The sequence below is a fragment of a genome, unplaced genomic scaffold (assembly GCF_019419815.1).
Source record: "Pyrus x bretschneideri cultivar Hongxiangsu unplaced genomic scaffold, Pyrus_bretschneideri_v1 Contig201, whole genome shotgun sequence".
NCBI classification, from domain to species: domain Eukaryota; kingdom Viridiplantae; phylum Streptophyta; class Magnoliopsida; order Rosales; family Rosaceae; genus Pyrus; species Pyrus x bretschneideri.
In genome coordinates, this window is record NW_025999504.1 from 456,969 (window position 1) to 473,723 (window position 16,755).

General features: G+C 39.5%; 1 protein-coding gene across 1 annotated transcript; it reads right to left on the minus strand.

Annotated features, from left to right (window-relative positions):
• Positions 1–13,565: 13,565 nt before the first annotated feature.
• On the minus strand, positions 13,566–16,547 carry LOC125477232 (phospho-2-dehydro-3-deoxyheptonate aldolase 2, chloroplastic-like). Its single transcript, XM_048584186.1, has 5 exons — positions 15,915–16,547; positions 15,441–15,718; positions 14,931–15,207; positions 14,504–14,749; positions 13,566–14,109 (listed from the first exon to the last, which is right to left on the minus strand). The coding sequence occupies exons 1-5, from the start codon at positions 16,437–16,439 to the stop codon at positions 13,843–13,845; spliced, it is 1,593 nt and encodes a 530-aa protein (XP_048440143.1). The 5' UTR covers positions 16,440–16,547; the 3' UTR covers positions 13,566–13,842.
• Between the last annotated feature and the right edge of the window lie 208 nt (positions 16,548–16,755).

Consider the following 16,755-nt stretch of genomic DNA (forward strand, 5'->3'; position numbering starts at 1 on the left):
TTTTACGTCTTGCAGCCGGACGAGACCTTATTTTCTCACTTAGGACCCACAACATGCAATGAGATCTCTTCCACAACATGCTCAATCAAGTTCTCGTAGTACGGCTCAATGAATGGGAGGGGATAGTGATCCTCCCTGATTCTGCCGTTTGGATTCCTAAAGTCCCTGTAACTGATCCCACCACCTTGAAATTGATTGGGTACCTGCACCAAAGAAGGTAACAACCTATTAGTTGAAATGGGAATCGGACTTGGGATTGGAGACTTACTAGGATGTTGTGGTACTGCCCCAAGGGCAGCCACCTTCTCGCCAATTTTAGCACACGGCACGACCATATTGGATGTTTTTCGGGTAGTGGCATGCTCGTTGTGCTCCAATCCAATTCCTTCCTCGGTGGTGATTCTAGATGCTTCCTTCTTGATTTGTGCGGATCCTTTCGGCCCTATGTCCTTATGCACATCTATGACAAAACAAGAATGAACATCATTAGTATTCTTAATAGATTCAGAAACTTTGAAGTTAATCGTATCACCACCAAATTCCATAGTTAAGGTTCCCTTGGCCACATCAATCTTGGTGTGGGCTGTTTTCATGAAAGGTCGTCCAAGTAAGAGTGGCGATGGTGGAGAGTGGGTTGAATCGTCCATGTCAAGCACATAGAAATCTGCAGGAAAAATCAAGTGGTCTACCTGCACCAAGACATCTTCCAAAACTCCTCTCGGGTATGCATTAGATCGATCGGCTAATTATATAATAACCCTATCATTTTTAAGCTCTCCTAGATTCATAGATGCATAAACAGAGTATGGCATGACATTAATTAATGCACCTAAATCTAGCATAGCATGTTCGAACTTTGTATTACCAATTACACAAGGGATAGTGAAACTACCTGGATCTTTGCATTTAGGTGGCAACTTTCTTTGCAATATGGCAGAGACATTCTCACTTACATGTACCACCTCTTTTTCCCGAATCCGTTTCCTTGTACAAATCTTCTTCAAAAACTTCGCATACTTCGGAATTTGCTTTATTGCATCAAGGAGCGGGATATTGACATGCACCTTCCTAAATGTCTCCAGAATGTCTTTTTCATCCTCCTCTTTCTTGGCTTGCATAAACCTGCTAGGAAAGGGCACATTTGGTGGAATCACATTAGAAACATTTGAGTTTGGACCTACCTTACATTTGTTGAACGGCCTAGGAGCTTGAAGTGGTTGCGGTAAGGGTTGCTCCACCCTTGCCGTGGCCTTGCCCTTCCTCTCTTCCTCTTACAACAGCTTTTCCTCCTCGTCTTGGCTTGATTTTGGTGTTTGTGAGGTGGTTCCAACTTCCTTGCCACTTCTTAAGGTGATTGGATTGGCGGTTTCAAAGCCACCCTTTGGATTTACCATCGTAGTGCTTGGTAACTTGCCATTTTCACGAAATTGTCCCAAAAATTCCGCCATTTGTCCCATTTGCTTCTTTAGCTCATTAACCTCTTTTGCTTGGTTCTGCATTCCCTGTACCATTGTGGTTAATAATTGATATGTTTTATCATCATTCATAGACGTACCTGAGTTGGTTTGGGATGATTGTGCTTGAGGGGGTGGTTGTGGTGCCATTGGCCTTGGAAAGAAACCCGGGGGTTGTCGAAATCCACTTTGTTGGGCAGGTTGTTGTGCATCTCTCCATCTGAAATTTGGGTGGTCACGCCATCCTGGATTGTAAGTATTGGAAAACGGATCACCACGTGATTGGTATTGGTTGCCATATCCCACGGCATTGAGTGTCTCACACCCTCCATTCTCGATCAATTGTGGGCACGTGTCTGTAGGGTGTCCTTGCATGGAGCATACGCCACAAGAAGCTACGGTTTTGACTTTTGGACCTTCCACCACCTGAGAAAGCAACGTAGTAAGGTTAGCCATTTGATTTTGAAGTTCGGTTATGGCACTTACCTCATTGACTTGGTGTTGTCGTGGGGTACTCCTCTGTCCAACGCCTTCGTATTGTTGAGCGTTCAATGCTCGATTAGCAATCAAGACCTTTGTAGCCATGGGTGTCTTGTCCACCAATGCTCCACCCGCCGAGGCGTCGAGCATTTGACGTTCCATTGGTAGGAGCCCCTCATAGAAGTATTGCAGAAGCAACTCCTCCTTCATCTGATGCTGTGGACAAAAAGCAACAAGAGATTTAAAACGTTCATAATACGTAGGAAAAGACTCACCTTCATCTTGTTGAATTCCACTTATCCTTTTACGTAAAAGGATGATTCGAGAAGTTGGGAAAAACTTCTCCAGAAATGCCCTCTTCATGCTCTCCCATGATGTGATGGTTCCGGGAGCTAAGTCGTACAACCAATCCTTGGCTTTGTCCATTAAAGAGAATGGAAAAGCCTTCATCTTCAAAATACTTCCGTCGACGTTGACGGGAGTCATGCTTGAACACACTACCTCGAATTCCTTTAAATGCTTATTGGGGTCCTCCATTGATAACCCATGGAACTTGGGTATATGATGTAGCAGACTGGACTTCAACTCAAACTCATCGGTCTTCTCAGGGGCTGCATTGGGGTATTGGATGCAAAGAGGGGCTGCATTGGCCAAACCCGAGGCAGAAAGCTCTTTGATGGTTCGATTGTCCGCTGCCATGGTTGGTACTTCCTCTTCAAACCTTGCCTTGGCCTCCTCTTCAACCTCAACTTCTTGCTCTTCTACTTCAGGTTCGGGATTGCAATTTCTTGTTCTTTCTCAAAGTCCTCTCGCAATCGCCGTCAAAGTCGGAGATATGCTCACGAACAGGTTGTGAGCTACGGGTCATAAACAAAACACATACACACGGTGCAAAAAAATTAAAACAAAATAGAAACCAAACAATTTAAACAAGACTCAAAACAAGGGATTAGCAACTTTGCTAATCTCCGGCAACGGCGCCAAAATTTGATGCGTTACGAATGTGACACATAAATTAAACCCTATTTGTGACAATTGTAGTAATGATGTAAGTAGGGATCGTTCTAACCGGGGATTAACTAGGGGTGCTAAACACTTGACTCAAATAAATAAAACTACTCTTTAAACACTTAATTCACTTAACGAAAACTCAAAATAAGTCCACAAGACTCCAAATACTTAAAAACACAAAATAAGATAGATTAAGACTAAACAAAATATGGGGGGGGGGGATTGAGGTTTTGACGAAATTAAACTAAAATGCACAGATTGTAATTAAGGGCAGAATGTAAATATGAATGTGATGAAAATATGGATGAATGCTAGCTAGAAGGTTCTTCTTCACACATGTTACACTTGCATACAAGATGATTTTCGGTTGGTCTTTCGATGAAGTATGAAACTCAACACCCCGGGTTAATTAGGTCCGCTTAAATTAACCGTCAAGTTTTCCTTAAGTTAATGAATTGGATGATTGCATGCGACAACCCAAAGCATTCCCCACAAGTTCCCTACATGAATTGCATAATAGAGATACAAGCAAGAATCATTAAGCATCATGAAAACTATAAGTGTTGACGAGGCATTCGTTACTATGAATTGCATGAAACTTATGCCAAGAATTTACTTAACGCGATTGTTTATAAGCAACCTCCACTACTTGTGAATATAAGTTCATAACTATTAGGTGAAACTCACTTACATTCTAGCGTCATATTCATGCATGAAAATTAAGCGTGCACTCTCAATAAACATACATAAATAGGTTATCAATCAAACAGTTAAACAAATTGAATCCACAACTCATGAAATTCCAACCAAAGGTAATCAATTCATATTGCAAGCGTAAACATGGTTTTGAATCACCCCCTAGCTAATGGGGGGTTTAGTTCCTCATACGTACAAAACAAAGATAAGTAAATTTAACCATTGAAATCAAGGAAAAGAAACACCTAAAAATTCCAACAACTCAAACTTGAATTGTATGAACGTTTAGGCCCTTTTCCTCCTCTTTGTTGCGGTACAAGGTCTAAGGATAGGTTTTGGGGTGGTATTTGTATGGAGGAATGGTTGTGTGATGGTAGGGGAGTGGTTGAAATGGAAGGGTAGATGCTGGAAATGAAGGGGAGGTGCTGGAATGTGGAATGGTGTGCACGACTTTTATGTTTTCAGGATGTGTTTGTGTTGTGGTAATGGGAATTTCTGTGGTGAATGGAGGTGTAGAATTGTGTGTGTATGGGAATTAAAGCTAGGGTGAATGATGATGAATGCATGTGGATTAAAGAGGGAATATGGAAGAGAATGTGGTGCAATGATGAAGTGGGAAGCTGGAAATGCAAATGGGATGCACGGCAAGGGCTTATGGATGCTGAAATGGATGGTTTTGCTGGTTCTAAGGCTTTGTTTGATTGGGCTAGGCCCTTTGTTTTATGTCCTAAAGTGCATACAAGGCTTCAATTTCATCCAACACTTTGGCTCTAAGCATAAGCTATCCATTCTAAGCCCAATTTTGCTCCAAAATGCTCCAAAATGCACCTTTTTGCTTCCTTAGCCATATGAACCTAGAAACACACGAAAATGGCATAAAGGACTAAAATAACTAAAGAAACACAACGTAAATGCACGAGAACAAGCCAATTAAGTCGCATAAATATGTCAGTCGGAGTCACCTAACGTGCTGTATGGCTGAATCTAGAGCTCAAATCCCCAACTCATTAACTATACCTGCAAACGAGTCGGAACTACCTAAAGTGGTCTGTACGATAGGACTGAGTGTAAATAAATATGCTTAAGTGCTACGATCACGTGAAGACTGGGCGAATAATCGCGGGTCACTCACGAGTCGGAACCACCTATAGTGGTTTGTACGACAGGACTGTGCACCTAACTTGGATCCAAGATGAGCGTGTGGTGCGGGAGGTGAACATCACGTGAACGACTATGCTCTACTCTGGGCGAGAGCACTAACACCAGGGGTGCAGGTTATGAGCTCTCTATGCATCTCACATAACCACTAATTCACAATCATAAACCATAAACCTACTTGGCACTTACCTGTGCATCTGCATCACTAATCATAAATATATGCAACTACTAATGCATAAATAAATAGGCAAACGCAATGCATGGCATTTAAAACATATAAACATTCCATTTCATTTTTTGGGAAAAACCACAAGTATATAGGTATATACGGAAAACCAAAAGCCCACTCACTGATATGTGGAAGGGTCGTAACCCCTTTGCCTCGAGTGACTGCGCTTGTCCTCAGGATAGGTCTCATCTATATGCGAAACAACTATAAAAAGGTCAATTTAAAGCACATAACCAAAACTAGGTAATAACTTCTCATACAATGCTCAAATGGGATGTTTGGATATACCAACGTGATTTACTCAACCTCACGAACATCCCCATATTTTTAAAATAATTTTTCGAAGCTCCACGTGCCGCCACGTGCCGGCGAGGGCACGGCCCTACGCGCCTCAACGCGCGGCCACGGGCCAGGCACACTGACGGCGTTAATTAACGCCGTCAAGAATATTCCGTTAAACCCTAACGGAATCTGTTAAATCTGACTGACTGTGTTAGAATATTCTGTCCAAACTGACGGAATATTCCGTCATCTTCTCCAGCGAGTCGTCGGTCGCCGGAAACCTGGAAAAAACTTAAAACCCTTCGTTCTCACTCGTTTCTTCACCAATTTCTATAAAATTTACACCAATGGAAAGCTGGAGATGACTAGAACAACGTTATACCTATTTGAAACCTCAAAGATCATGAGATGTCGCCGGAGAAATTCAAGAAAAATCGGCCAAACTTGCAACTCACGATCCCGACGTCCAATTCCTTCCAATGAACCACCCCGAGCTTCCTAAGGACCTCACTAAGCTTCCTAAAAGCCTCAAATTCCCTAAACGTCAAAAATTCACATGCGCATGAACAGTGACCAAATTGGAGATTCCTGGTTCGACGTGAAATCGAAGGATTCCTTACCTGAAATTGGTATGGTTGAACTCGTATGGTCCTCACGAACACAAAAGTATTAATTTCCACTTCGATCTGCAACGTTTGCAAGGGATTTAGGTCTCGTCCATACAAAGGGAGAAGAAGAGAGAGAGACAGAGTGTTCGAGACAGAGAGGGATACGGGGAATGATGATGAGGATTAGAGTGTATGGTCCAGATGCAACCAACAAAACCACAAAACAGTGTATGGTCCAGATGCAACCAACAAAACCACAAAACAATCACCCAAAATGACAAATAACTACTAGGGGCAAAATCGTCATTTCACATCTACGGTACGAATAATTCGGGACGGGCTGTCACAGTAATAGTCTGTGAGTTTTTGCAGAAAGAAAAAGGGGCAAAAGCAATAGAATGATGCATCAACACATTTTGAAAAAGCATAAGACAAAATATTAAAATAAAAGGAAAAATGATGGTGCGTCAGACACCATGTGGAAACCAAGAAAAAAAAAAAGGCTTTTTGGATTGTTGCACCATGTGAATGAATAAGAAATAATAATAATAATAATAATAAAGGGGTAAAGGTTTTTGGATGGTGTTACACCATTTGCAAAGAAGGAAGGAAAATATATATTTATTTATGTGAATGGTGTTAGCTTAAAATCCTTTCACAAGTTCTATTTACTTTAAAGCAATTTATTTACCATGGACGGTTTTACTGCCTACTGCTTTAAGTTTTGATTTATGTGAATGATGTTGAATTAAAGCCCTTGTCACAAGCCTTATTTACTTAAATGCAATTTATTTACTATGGCTGGAATTACCACCTATTGCTTTAAGTTTACGTATTGTACTTATCTTTTGTTACGATGAGTATATACAGGACCTAAAGTTCCTTGATCAGATCAGAACTTGCAGCTTCTTGATCCTCATTATATAAAATGATTGGACCTAAAGTTCCATCGTACAAAAAGATCGGGCATGAAGTCCCTTGATCCTCAAGATCAGGACATAAAGTTCATTGATGAGTACAATAAGTTTAAAGTACCGCAATGCCTCAACTTAATTGTAATAAAAGTCATAAGAGTCTCAGTCTATAGACTGTTAAATAAGGACCAGAAGTTCCTTATATCCATACTCAAAATGGTTTAGCAGAAATATTTATTAAGCGAATGAAATTGATTACTCGCGCTCTGCTCATGAAAACAAAATTGTCAAGTTTTCTACATGGTGACATGCCATGATGCATTATTAGTTTGGTTGGGACCTGTCTCCAACCATCAATACTTCTCAGTACAACTCGTGTTTGGGAACCAGCCAAACATTATACATTTATGAGTTTTTGGTTGTATTATCTTTGTGCCTATTGCACTGCCACATCGTACTAAAATGAGGCATCATCGTGGATTGGGCATTAACGTTGAACACCATCTATCATTCAATATTTGGAACCCTTGACTAAGGATATGTTTACCGCGTGGTTTGCGGATTGTCATTTTGATAAGACAATTTTCCTGCTGTTAGGGGGAGAAAATAACTTCGTTTCAGAAGAACGATGAGAAAATATCATTCCAGAAGAATGATGAGAAAAGACCGTTCTAGAAGAATGAATAGAATTTATCTTATTTTGATTCACGAAGTGATCAATGAAAAAATGAAGTAAGAATAATTGAATGATACCACGAAAATGATGAAATCATATATACTTGCTGCAAATATGCCTACAAGAATTGATATCCCTATTAGACAAAATAATGTGGCAGCAAATGATTTATCTATTGCACGCCCGAAGCGTGGCAAACCCTCAGACTCAAAAGGTTCAGTCTTTCAAAAGAAGAAGAATATGACACTACTAAAACTATTGCATTCCTGAAGCATAACTGTCGCATGCCAGAAGCATGACAGTTGCCGCAAGGATACTTGTCCCAAAAAGGACAATTCGCGGACATGGGAATGTTGATGTCTCATGCATGAAGCATGATAGACGTATAGGTTCCAATGACTCAACTCCCGAAGTGGAGATTAAAATCCAAGCTCTATAACGCTCTAGAGGAGGTTATGATCTGTATTCTCTAAACTATGACTATCTTGGAAGAGATGGTGTAATGCCCTTGAAGAGGCAATGGATATCCAAATAAATAAAAAGTTTTTATGCATGCGCATGCACATGAGAATATGGGATCACGGATTGATGATAACCAATGGTAATTTTGATTTTTACAAGTAGTTACTAAATTCATCAATGAGCTGTGTTGATATTGAGTCCTATTCTTATTCCGTCAACAAAATTATTGGCCAAAATGGAGAAAGGCAATTCCATTACAATTTTGTAAGAATGTGGAAAAATAGACCTATATACTTGAATACAATACAAATAGCCAAAGGATGTTGAACCTAGAAGGTTACATATGGGCATTTGTAATACCATGAAATACACTCACATGATATGATGCAAGATTATAAACAAGTTCATATGAATGGAGAATTATATACGGAGGGTTATAAGTCGCCCACATCATATCTCCATAGGTAAATCCCTCAAATATACATGGAAGCAAATTGCTCTGTATAAATTCTAAAGGAAAATGTGTCATGAAGTGTAGAAAATCCCTGAAGGATTCAAATTACTTGAAGTAAGCCCCGAAGAGTGAAGCATAAAAATATGTACTCAATACCAATGAATGGTATAAATTGCCTCAGTAAGTATTATCATTATGATATTGTTGCAACATACTAAAATCTCTTACAATAGTTGATGATATTAAATTGAAACTCCCAAAGAGTCTAGAAAGAGTATAAAGTGTTGAGAAAAATATTGTCTCGAACTACAGATCGAACAATATACCAACACGAATCTTATCCATGATGTTTATGATATTAAAGAATCGTATGGATTGAAGATTATGAGTTAAATACTCAAATGATGTAGACACTAAGAATGATTATTTATCTTTGTGAGGGTAATGATAAATTGATATTTGGTCCAGAAGTACCACATCTTAGTGAAGTATATGCTTTATTGTATTTGGCACAATACATTGAATGAAATAAAGCTTATCTATTAATATCTCCGAGAAATTACATACACATGAGTTAAAACAAACAAACAGGATGAAACCTTCACAAAGGTTGCACATGTGAATCCTTAGTACTCAGCAGTACCCCAGAAGGGGGAGGCACTGGAGATTGATCATGTGACACTCCAGTACTTAGCAAAACACCAGAAGGGGAAGGCATCAGTTGCCTTCAAAATCTAGCAACGAACCTCTAGTGATCACTTTGAATCTGACTTTTGGATTCTTGTAGCTGGTCGAGATCTCTTTTCATGCTCGTCGAGTAATTATTTGCAAGCACGTGTAACATTCTATTCTCGTGCTTGAGCCCTCTGATCTCTTATTTAAGACTTGCCACCTCAGCCATCAATGATTCAACTTGGTGAGTTCGAGCAAGTAGGCGTTGGCCCATATTGGATATAGAGCCCGCACATTGAACACTGAGAGCCAAGGAGTCTTGAACGGCCGACTCATCATACCGTTTTGAAAGGATTTTGTTATCCTTTGGAATGAGAAGATTCCTAGCCACCACAGTAGTGGTTATGTTATTCTTCATCACAGAGTCCCCAACCTTTAGAGGACCATTAGAAGATAAGAAGGACATGCACCATATATTATCTTGACGCTGCTCGTTTGTATCACTCCTAAGACTCAAATTTGAGCAAATGTTAGATGGGCAAGCCATTTTCAGAAATGATGAAGGAAAATTGAGGTCAAATAAAATCTCAGAAGTGAAAGAAGGGGAAAATTTCTACAGATAGCAACTTTCTGAGCATACTCTTGAACACAATTGATGTCTCTATAAAAGAAGAGGCAACAAAGCCACTTGTTCAGAGATTGAAGAGGCATCGCTCTCCGAATTTCAAAAGCCAGATTTTCCTGAATAAAGTTCATTGGCATTTTTCAAACGCAATCTTAGTTTTTTCGGATATTGCGTGCAACTTTATCAAAGATATCTGACAAAGTTGAAAACGCATAAATCTTACTATTCTAATTACACCACAGTTGCTTACAAGAATAAAGGCACATCACCACTACTTGATATTGAAAAATCTCTATATATGTTGACCTTCGTTCTCCATAACAAGGTAAACTTGCAAGAATACCTAACTCTTCCTCATCTCTGAGAATGCATCTTCAACAAAGCATCTCGAAATACCCAGTTTTCTTCCTCTCCGAGAATACCTCTTCAAAACCAGTCACACCAGAGTAAGATTATCTCATATCATCAGGGACGAGAGCAAGAGTATCTTATATCATGAAATCCCCCTGTCATTTCCTTTGTCCTTGTTCTCACCTGCAGGATAAGGAGAAAGAGAGCAATCAGTCGCCACATGGAATCAAGCTCATGATTTGGAATTGATTGCCCGAAACCTTTGCCTGGTTGCTTACCTTGCATTGCTCTCAAGTACTCATTTTCAACTAGTGATATGATGTTGGTTATTTACACTGAAGCTACCAAGCATGATAAGTTGCTGAGAAGTAATGTTCTGAAGGACCATTCAAATGCAAGGGTTGCATTCCACTGCTGCATCAGGGGACAAATATTACAAGAGAAGATGTCACACCTGCATATGGGAAAACTAGGGAAAATACCACTTTTGCAAGGGGAACATATAAGGCAAGTGAAAATGATACATTGAAGCGTGTGGAGACAAGCACAACAAAACACATGCCGATTCATCCCCGATGGAGCCGAAGATCACTTGCCACATGAAGCTCCTCATGGTCTAATTTCATTCAAGATCAAGCCTAGACGACCTTTGAAGAAATCACAAGTCCAATTCAAGATCAAGTGTCCACCACTCTTGAATCAAATTCAGCTCTAGATAAAAGTAGTAAATTCAGACATTTGGAGGAAGTCTAGCAGAAGGCCCTCCAACCCAGTTCAAGAACAAGCCTGTGGAAAGTTAACAACAAGTAAAACACTTCTCCCAACAACTCTTCTTGCTAAGAGACTGAAGCAGAATGATCAATGATCAACCTAAATGATTTAAAATCCGGGGGAGATACTCATCAGGGGAGCATCCAAAACAAATCAAGATTTTAATTAGTCAATTGAAGACTTGTGGCCATCCAAGGGGGAGTGTTGTATAACAGTGGATGTCCACTCAAATTATTAAATAATGGGCAAGTTGCCCTTCCACTATCTACCGAAGCTTGCTTCATACAACTCATGCTTTCTATATAAATACAACACCCCACACAACACAAATGAGATAAGGCAGAAGACACAAGGCTCACAGAAGAGGAAGAAAGAAAAGAGAGGAAGAGGAGAGTGGATAATAGAGAGAGAGAGTTATTTTGTACTTTTATTATTCTAAATTATAATGGAAGCACCACTGCTGCTCCGAGGACATACTCCAGTCACACTGACTATAGAGGAACCTCGTAAATTTTGTGTCTTGTTTCTTTTATTCCACTACACACATCATCGATTTTATAACAGATCCAATGTTATAGGCAGTTCTCAATAGGCAAATTTTTGCGTCGAGTACAATGTTTGCGTACTGTAACATGAGTAAATTTATCAAGTTCACATCTTTTTTAATAAAAAAAATATTTCATGTGTCCCACAATTTAGTTTTACCATTTACTTTTTTTAATAAAAGATGAAAGAGAATCATACAATATATTTTTGCTTACTTTGCTTGTTTAGTTCTTTGGAGTAGAATACATTTTGCCTACTCAGAGCATCTTTATTGGAGATGTTAAATATGAATTGTTAATATTTTGTCTGAAGGTTGATGTCAAAAAAAATTTTAATTTAAGAGGTGTGTTAAAATTATCATTTTAATATATATTGGTCCCACATCTACGGTTTTTTTTTTTTTTTTAAAGGAAAATTTAAAATAGGTAAAAGTTGTAACCTGTTGGTGAATTATGGACTGCACACATTAAATAACTCAGCTGTCATGTCAATTATGTAATTTTCTTGAAAGAAAACCTTAATGTCTTTTAGTCTTAGTTGACGTATTTGACGGCTCCCTTGTAGATGGTCTCAGATTGTATACTATTGAAGATGCCTTAAAGGTAGATATGTTCTACCCTAATATATATATATATATATATATATATATATATATATATGCCCTTTTTACCTTGTCATGTGATTGTTTCATCAAGAAAATGAACATGAAATCGAAAATTGTAAGTGTAGAACATGATAACAAACCATTAGAGGGGATAATGTTGAGATAAATGCGTGCTTATTATTTTTTTAAAAGGAGATTAGGTGTTGGTTTTGCCACGGCGGTCTACTCTTTAATGGGTAAGGAAGACTCAGAAAGACATTTCAACCTCCTCCTGGCACCATCGGGCAATTCATCAGCTCTAGAAATCGAACCTAGTACGTACCTTGTGAAATACGGACCTAGAATTTATCCTCAATCACTGAACCATCATGTAATAGTTAATGTAGTTTATTTAATCATTTAATTGTGGGTGAATGCTAGATAGCCAAAACAAATATCCTTAAATAATCTATCTACAATAAGGCCGAAAAATCCAGAATATATAATTAGATGGGCACGTGAATCATGTGCAATTATACATATGGGGGTTTCAAGTTGACCACTAGTTGGGGCTTCATCCACCTCTTCTCCTCGTGGCCACACCAACTAAATTTACTAGATCTCTCAAGTCTTGAAGGGTTCCATCTATGACCGACCAAGAAATCTAATTACATATTCATAGAGTGACTATACGTTACAGACATTTTTGTAGAGCTAACTTAGCACGGTATTTCAGTGATATAAATAATTTCAGATGTTAAATATTTTTCTAAATAATTTCTTGCAACGATTATCTTTGAATGAAGAAAATAATTCGATTTAATTGAAACAAGATTCGGAACAGAGTCTTGACAACTAACTGTTACACGGCTTATTGACAAGGGAATCTAACATATACATGTACAGGGAGAGCTACTTTACTTGATCGACATTTTCTAATGCTCACTCAACAATGTATTTCATTGATGTACACGGTTTTATATTTTATATTTTTTTCTTGAGTAATTACCTGCAACTATATTTCTTAAATGCATAAAAAAAAAAAATCGGATTATTGAAAACGAAAATCAGAGCATTGCCCCGATAGAAAGAGAACACGTGTGTGTATAATTGTCTGTATTTTGAATTTACTATATTATGCGTGGCACTGCAGGCACTTCACAAGTGTACATGTGCAGTGCAGATTTCTATAAAATTGTTTACAAGATATCAAAACTTTGGTCCAATTACAAGGATGAAAATTCTTTTAGGAATGATTATCTTTCCCCCTATCAAATAAAAACGGGGTAGCGGCATTCTCGAGCTTTACCATTCGACGAATACTTAATATACCTTGACCGGTAATGTGAATATTTTAGGAATTCTCATTTTTTATCAGATATTTATACATTATGTGATCAATTTTTGTTAAGTACTGTTTGTGTTTAATATTAAATAAAAAAATTAAAATGCTAGTTGCATGATATACGATAAACGGATAAAATGTGAAGATTGACCTTAATTGTTCTTTTAGTCTTTAAATTAATATCTAGATCTAGAAAGATTGTTATTTGCCTACGAAGTCAACAAAATCATAAACCTTACACCAAAAAATGAAAAATAAAATAAAATAAAACGAACAATAAGATGAGTAGGTCACGTGAGGAGTTGTATACATCGATTATATGAGGAACAGATTCTTGCATATAATAATTCCTCTCACAAAATTGATTACACGAATGACATGTAAAGCGTTGAATGCGACCGAGGAATTGTACATGTATCATGACTCACGTGGGGAGTTTCGTAATACATCAAGTTTATTTTCTACCCAATACACCGAGTTTCCGAACCATTTGAAATAACGCAGGGAGGACTTCGGAAGTTTTGTTCAGAGGCCACCCAACGAGAGCAAACTTTGAGTTCCCATCCTTCTCTTCCTAAGTCGTTCTGCAATGATGAAGGATAGCTCAAGAGCCTGAGAAGCATTGAGCCTCGGGTCGCAGTGCGTGTGGTATCGCGAGCTCAGATCGTCCAAAGTCACTGTTAGAGAGCCTCCAATGCACTCTGTCACATTCTGCCCAGTCATCTCCAAATGAATTCCTCCTGGGTGGCTCCCTTCTTGTTCGTGCACATCAAAGAATGCTCGCACCTCGGCCTGCAAACAAATACAATAAACCAACCATGGCAAAGATTAAATGGTGTAGAATACACAAGGCATACAATGTTGCAGATAATAACTTTTACGTCCAGTAGAAAACCGACGTATTGGTTGAGTCACTAGACGCTAGCAACAATGAATTGCCACCGCAGGATTATGAGCACTTTTCAGTCTACCGGACATTTTCTTAGATACTAATCGACATGGCATGGAAAAATGATGCCGACTGTAAGGATATGCAGTTGCAGTATTGGTACGTTGATTTATATGTGCAGGTGGTGCAACAAGATTAAGCAGTCAATCTACTACCTATAGCAAACTATTAGAAAGGGAAATACCAAGAGATTTTTCCGTTTCATGTTTCGAAAAGAGATAGGTGGAGAAATTATACCAAGATTGAATCAAATGGACGTGTTTTGAGTCCACAGGGTGCCTGGATAGTGTTTCCATGCATTGGATCAGAGACCCATGTCACAATCTGCCCTGCTTGGCGGACAGCCCTAATCAAATGAGGAAGCTTGACTCTCATGTTCTCAGCACCCATTCTAGCAATGATTGTGATCCTTCCTGGCTTGTTACTCGGGTTCAGGATTTCGATGATGTTAACAAGATCTTTTGGGTCCATTTTATTGCTTACCTGCGTCACAAGTATATCATTTTAAGCCATTTAACACAACGTTACGGAAAAAATGAACCCGCAGCTTAAATTACTGACACATTTAGTCACTCAACAACGACGAGTTTGATCTATCAGTGTACACACACCATGTGAAGCCACTAATAACACTCAAATTAGCCGGGAGTTTACAAAAGCCTACCTTGATGCCGATGGGATTGGCAAGTCCTCTTAGGAACTCTACATGGGCACCATCCAGTTGCCGGGTACGCTCACCAACCCAAAGCATGTGGGCGGAGCAATCATAGTACAGACCGGAAGTAGAATCCAATCTTGTGAGTGATTGCTCATAGGGTAGATGCAGACATTCGTGGGATGTCCAGAAATCAGTTGTTGTCATGATAGGATGGTCAACTGTAAGTCCAGCAGCATTCATGAACCCTAAGGCCTCGTCGACCCGGCTAGCCAGTTCGTGGTACCTGTTGAATCAAAGTAACAATGCAAATAAGCGAATTGACACTCCAGTCAGATATTCAAATTTGATTTATCTTTGAAATTCCTATGCGTCCAAATTCCGTTTTTGTACCAGTTTTCTTCAAAAAATCTAATAGGTTTGCTCAAATATTCAAGCACATTTTCTAGCATTTCATTTAGTCCTGTAAAATAACATTGATATGGATATATAGTTTAAAAATGTGGGTTGAGTGCACACCTATCTCCCTGCTCGCTGTGCTCAGCGAAATCCAGATTCCATTGAGTAACCCTCTGCATAGCAGCATACCCTCCAGTGGCAAAGGCCCGAAGAAGGTTCAAAGTCGCCGCAGACTGGGAATAAGCTCTTATCAACCTCTGGGGGTCTGGACTTCTATTTTTCTCATCGAAAGCATCACCATTGATGTTATCCCCTTTGTAAACCGGCAACTTTACCCCATCCTTCTCCTCGAACTCCGCTGATCTTGGCTTCGCGAACTGGCCCGCCATTCTTCCTACCTAAATCAACAAACGCCACATCAACACCCTTCAAAATCAATCAAAACAAAAACTAAAAGACGTTTGATGTCCATTTCGTTTCCAGTTACTGAAACCAAAACCGAAAACTGAAATGGTTATCAAACGGACTCCTAAAATCGTAAAACAAAAATCAGAGATTTGTCAAAAACCCAGATGAAATCATCAAAAACACTACCTTGATAACAGGCATTTGTCCTCCAAACATCAGAACAACGCCCATCTGAAGCATAATTCTGAAGGTGTCCCTAATGTTGTTGGCGCTGAACTCCTTGAAGCTCTCAGCGCAGTCGCCGCCCTGCAAGAGAAAAGCGTTGCCCAAGGCTGCCTCGGCTAGCTTCTCCTCCAAGTGCCTGGCCTCTCCGGCGAACACAATCGGAGGAAAAGACTCGATGGTCTTGAGCACCGTCTCCAGCTCGTTCACATCTGGGTACTCCGGAAGCTGCAGGGCCTTCTTGGATTTCCAGCTGTCCAAGCTCCATTTGCCGGAAACAGGCTTCGTGGGCGCCGAAGCCGACTTGGGAGGCTTCTCGGCCACGACGGAAGACTTACCGGAGTCGGCGGCGCAGATGGGGTGGAGTGTCTTTTTCTTGGAAGCGAATGGGGAGAAAATGGGTTGGTGAGATTGAGGGGTGGGAGGGGAGAGAGAGTGAGTGTTGCAGATTGATTTGGAGGACAGGGTTGCTGGGTTTGTCAGAGCCATTGTTCTTGTCTCTCCTCCTCTTCCTGTTTCTCTCTCCTGCGCTGTTTGAAAACTGGAATATCTGGAGAGAGAAGGAGTTTGGCGAGGAGGCTCTGAGAATGAGGTGTTGGTTTGTAGGAGTTTATATAAGGTTTTTGGAGGGGAGGAGGACGATAGTTACGGAAGGAGAGATTATTATACAAATGGTGGGACATGTGTGTTAAAAAATTAATAATTTAAAAAATAATTTTTTTATCACTTATATAAAAACAGGTGGTATACCATTCGTATTTTTATCACAATTAAAATTTTCTCCAAAAGAAGAGTAGAAGGGCAT

What these genes read in the sequence shown, in the direction of transcription:
- LOC125477232 (XM_048584186.1), bottom strand. Translation starts at nt 16,439, where the DNA reads ATGGCTCTGACAAACCCAGCAACCCTGTCCTCCAAATCAATCTGCAAC. An exon ending in CACAGCGAGCAGGGAGATAG is followed by an intron (nt 15,208 to 15,440) that starts GTGTGCACTCAA and finishes TTGATTCAACAG; the next exon opens with GTACCACGAACTGGCTAGCC. An exon ending in GTCCATTTGATTCAATCTTG is followed by an intron (nt 14,110 to 14,503) that starts GTATAATTTCTC and finishes ATTTGTTTGCAG; the next exon opens with GCCGAGGTGCGAGCATTCTT.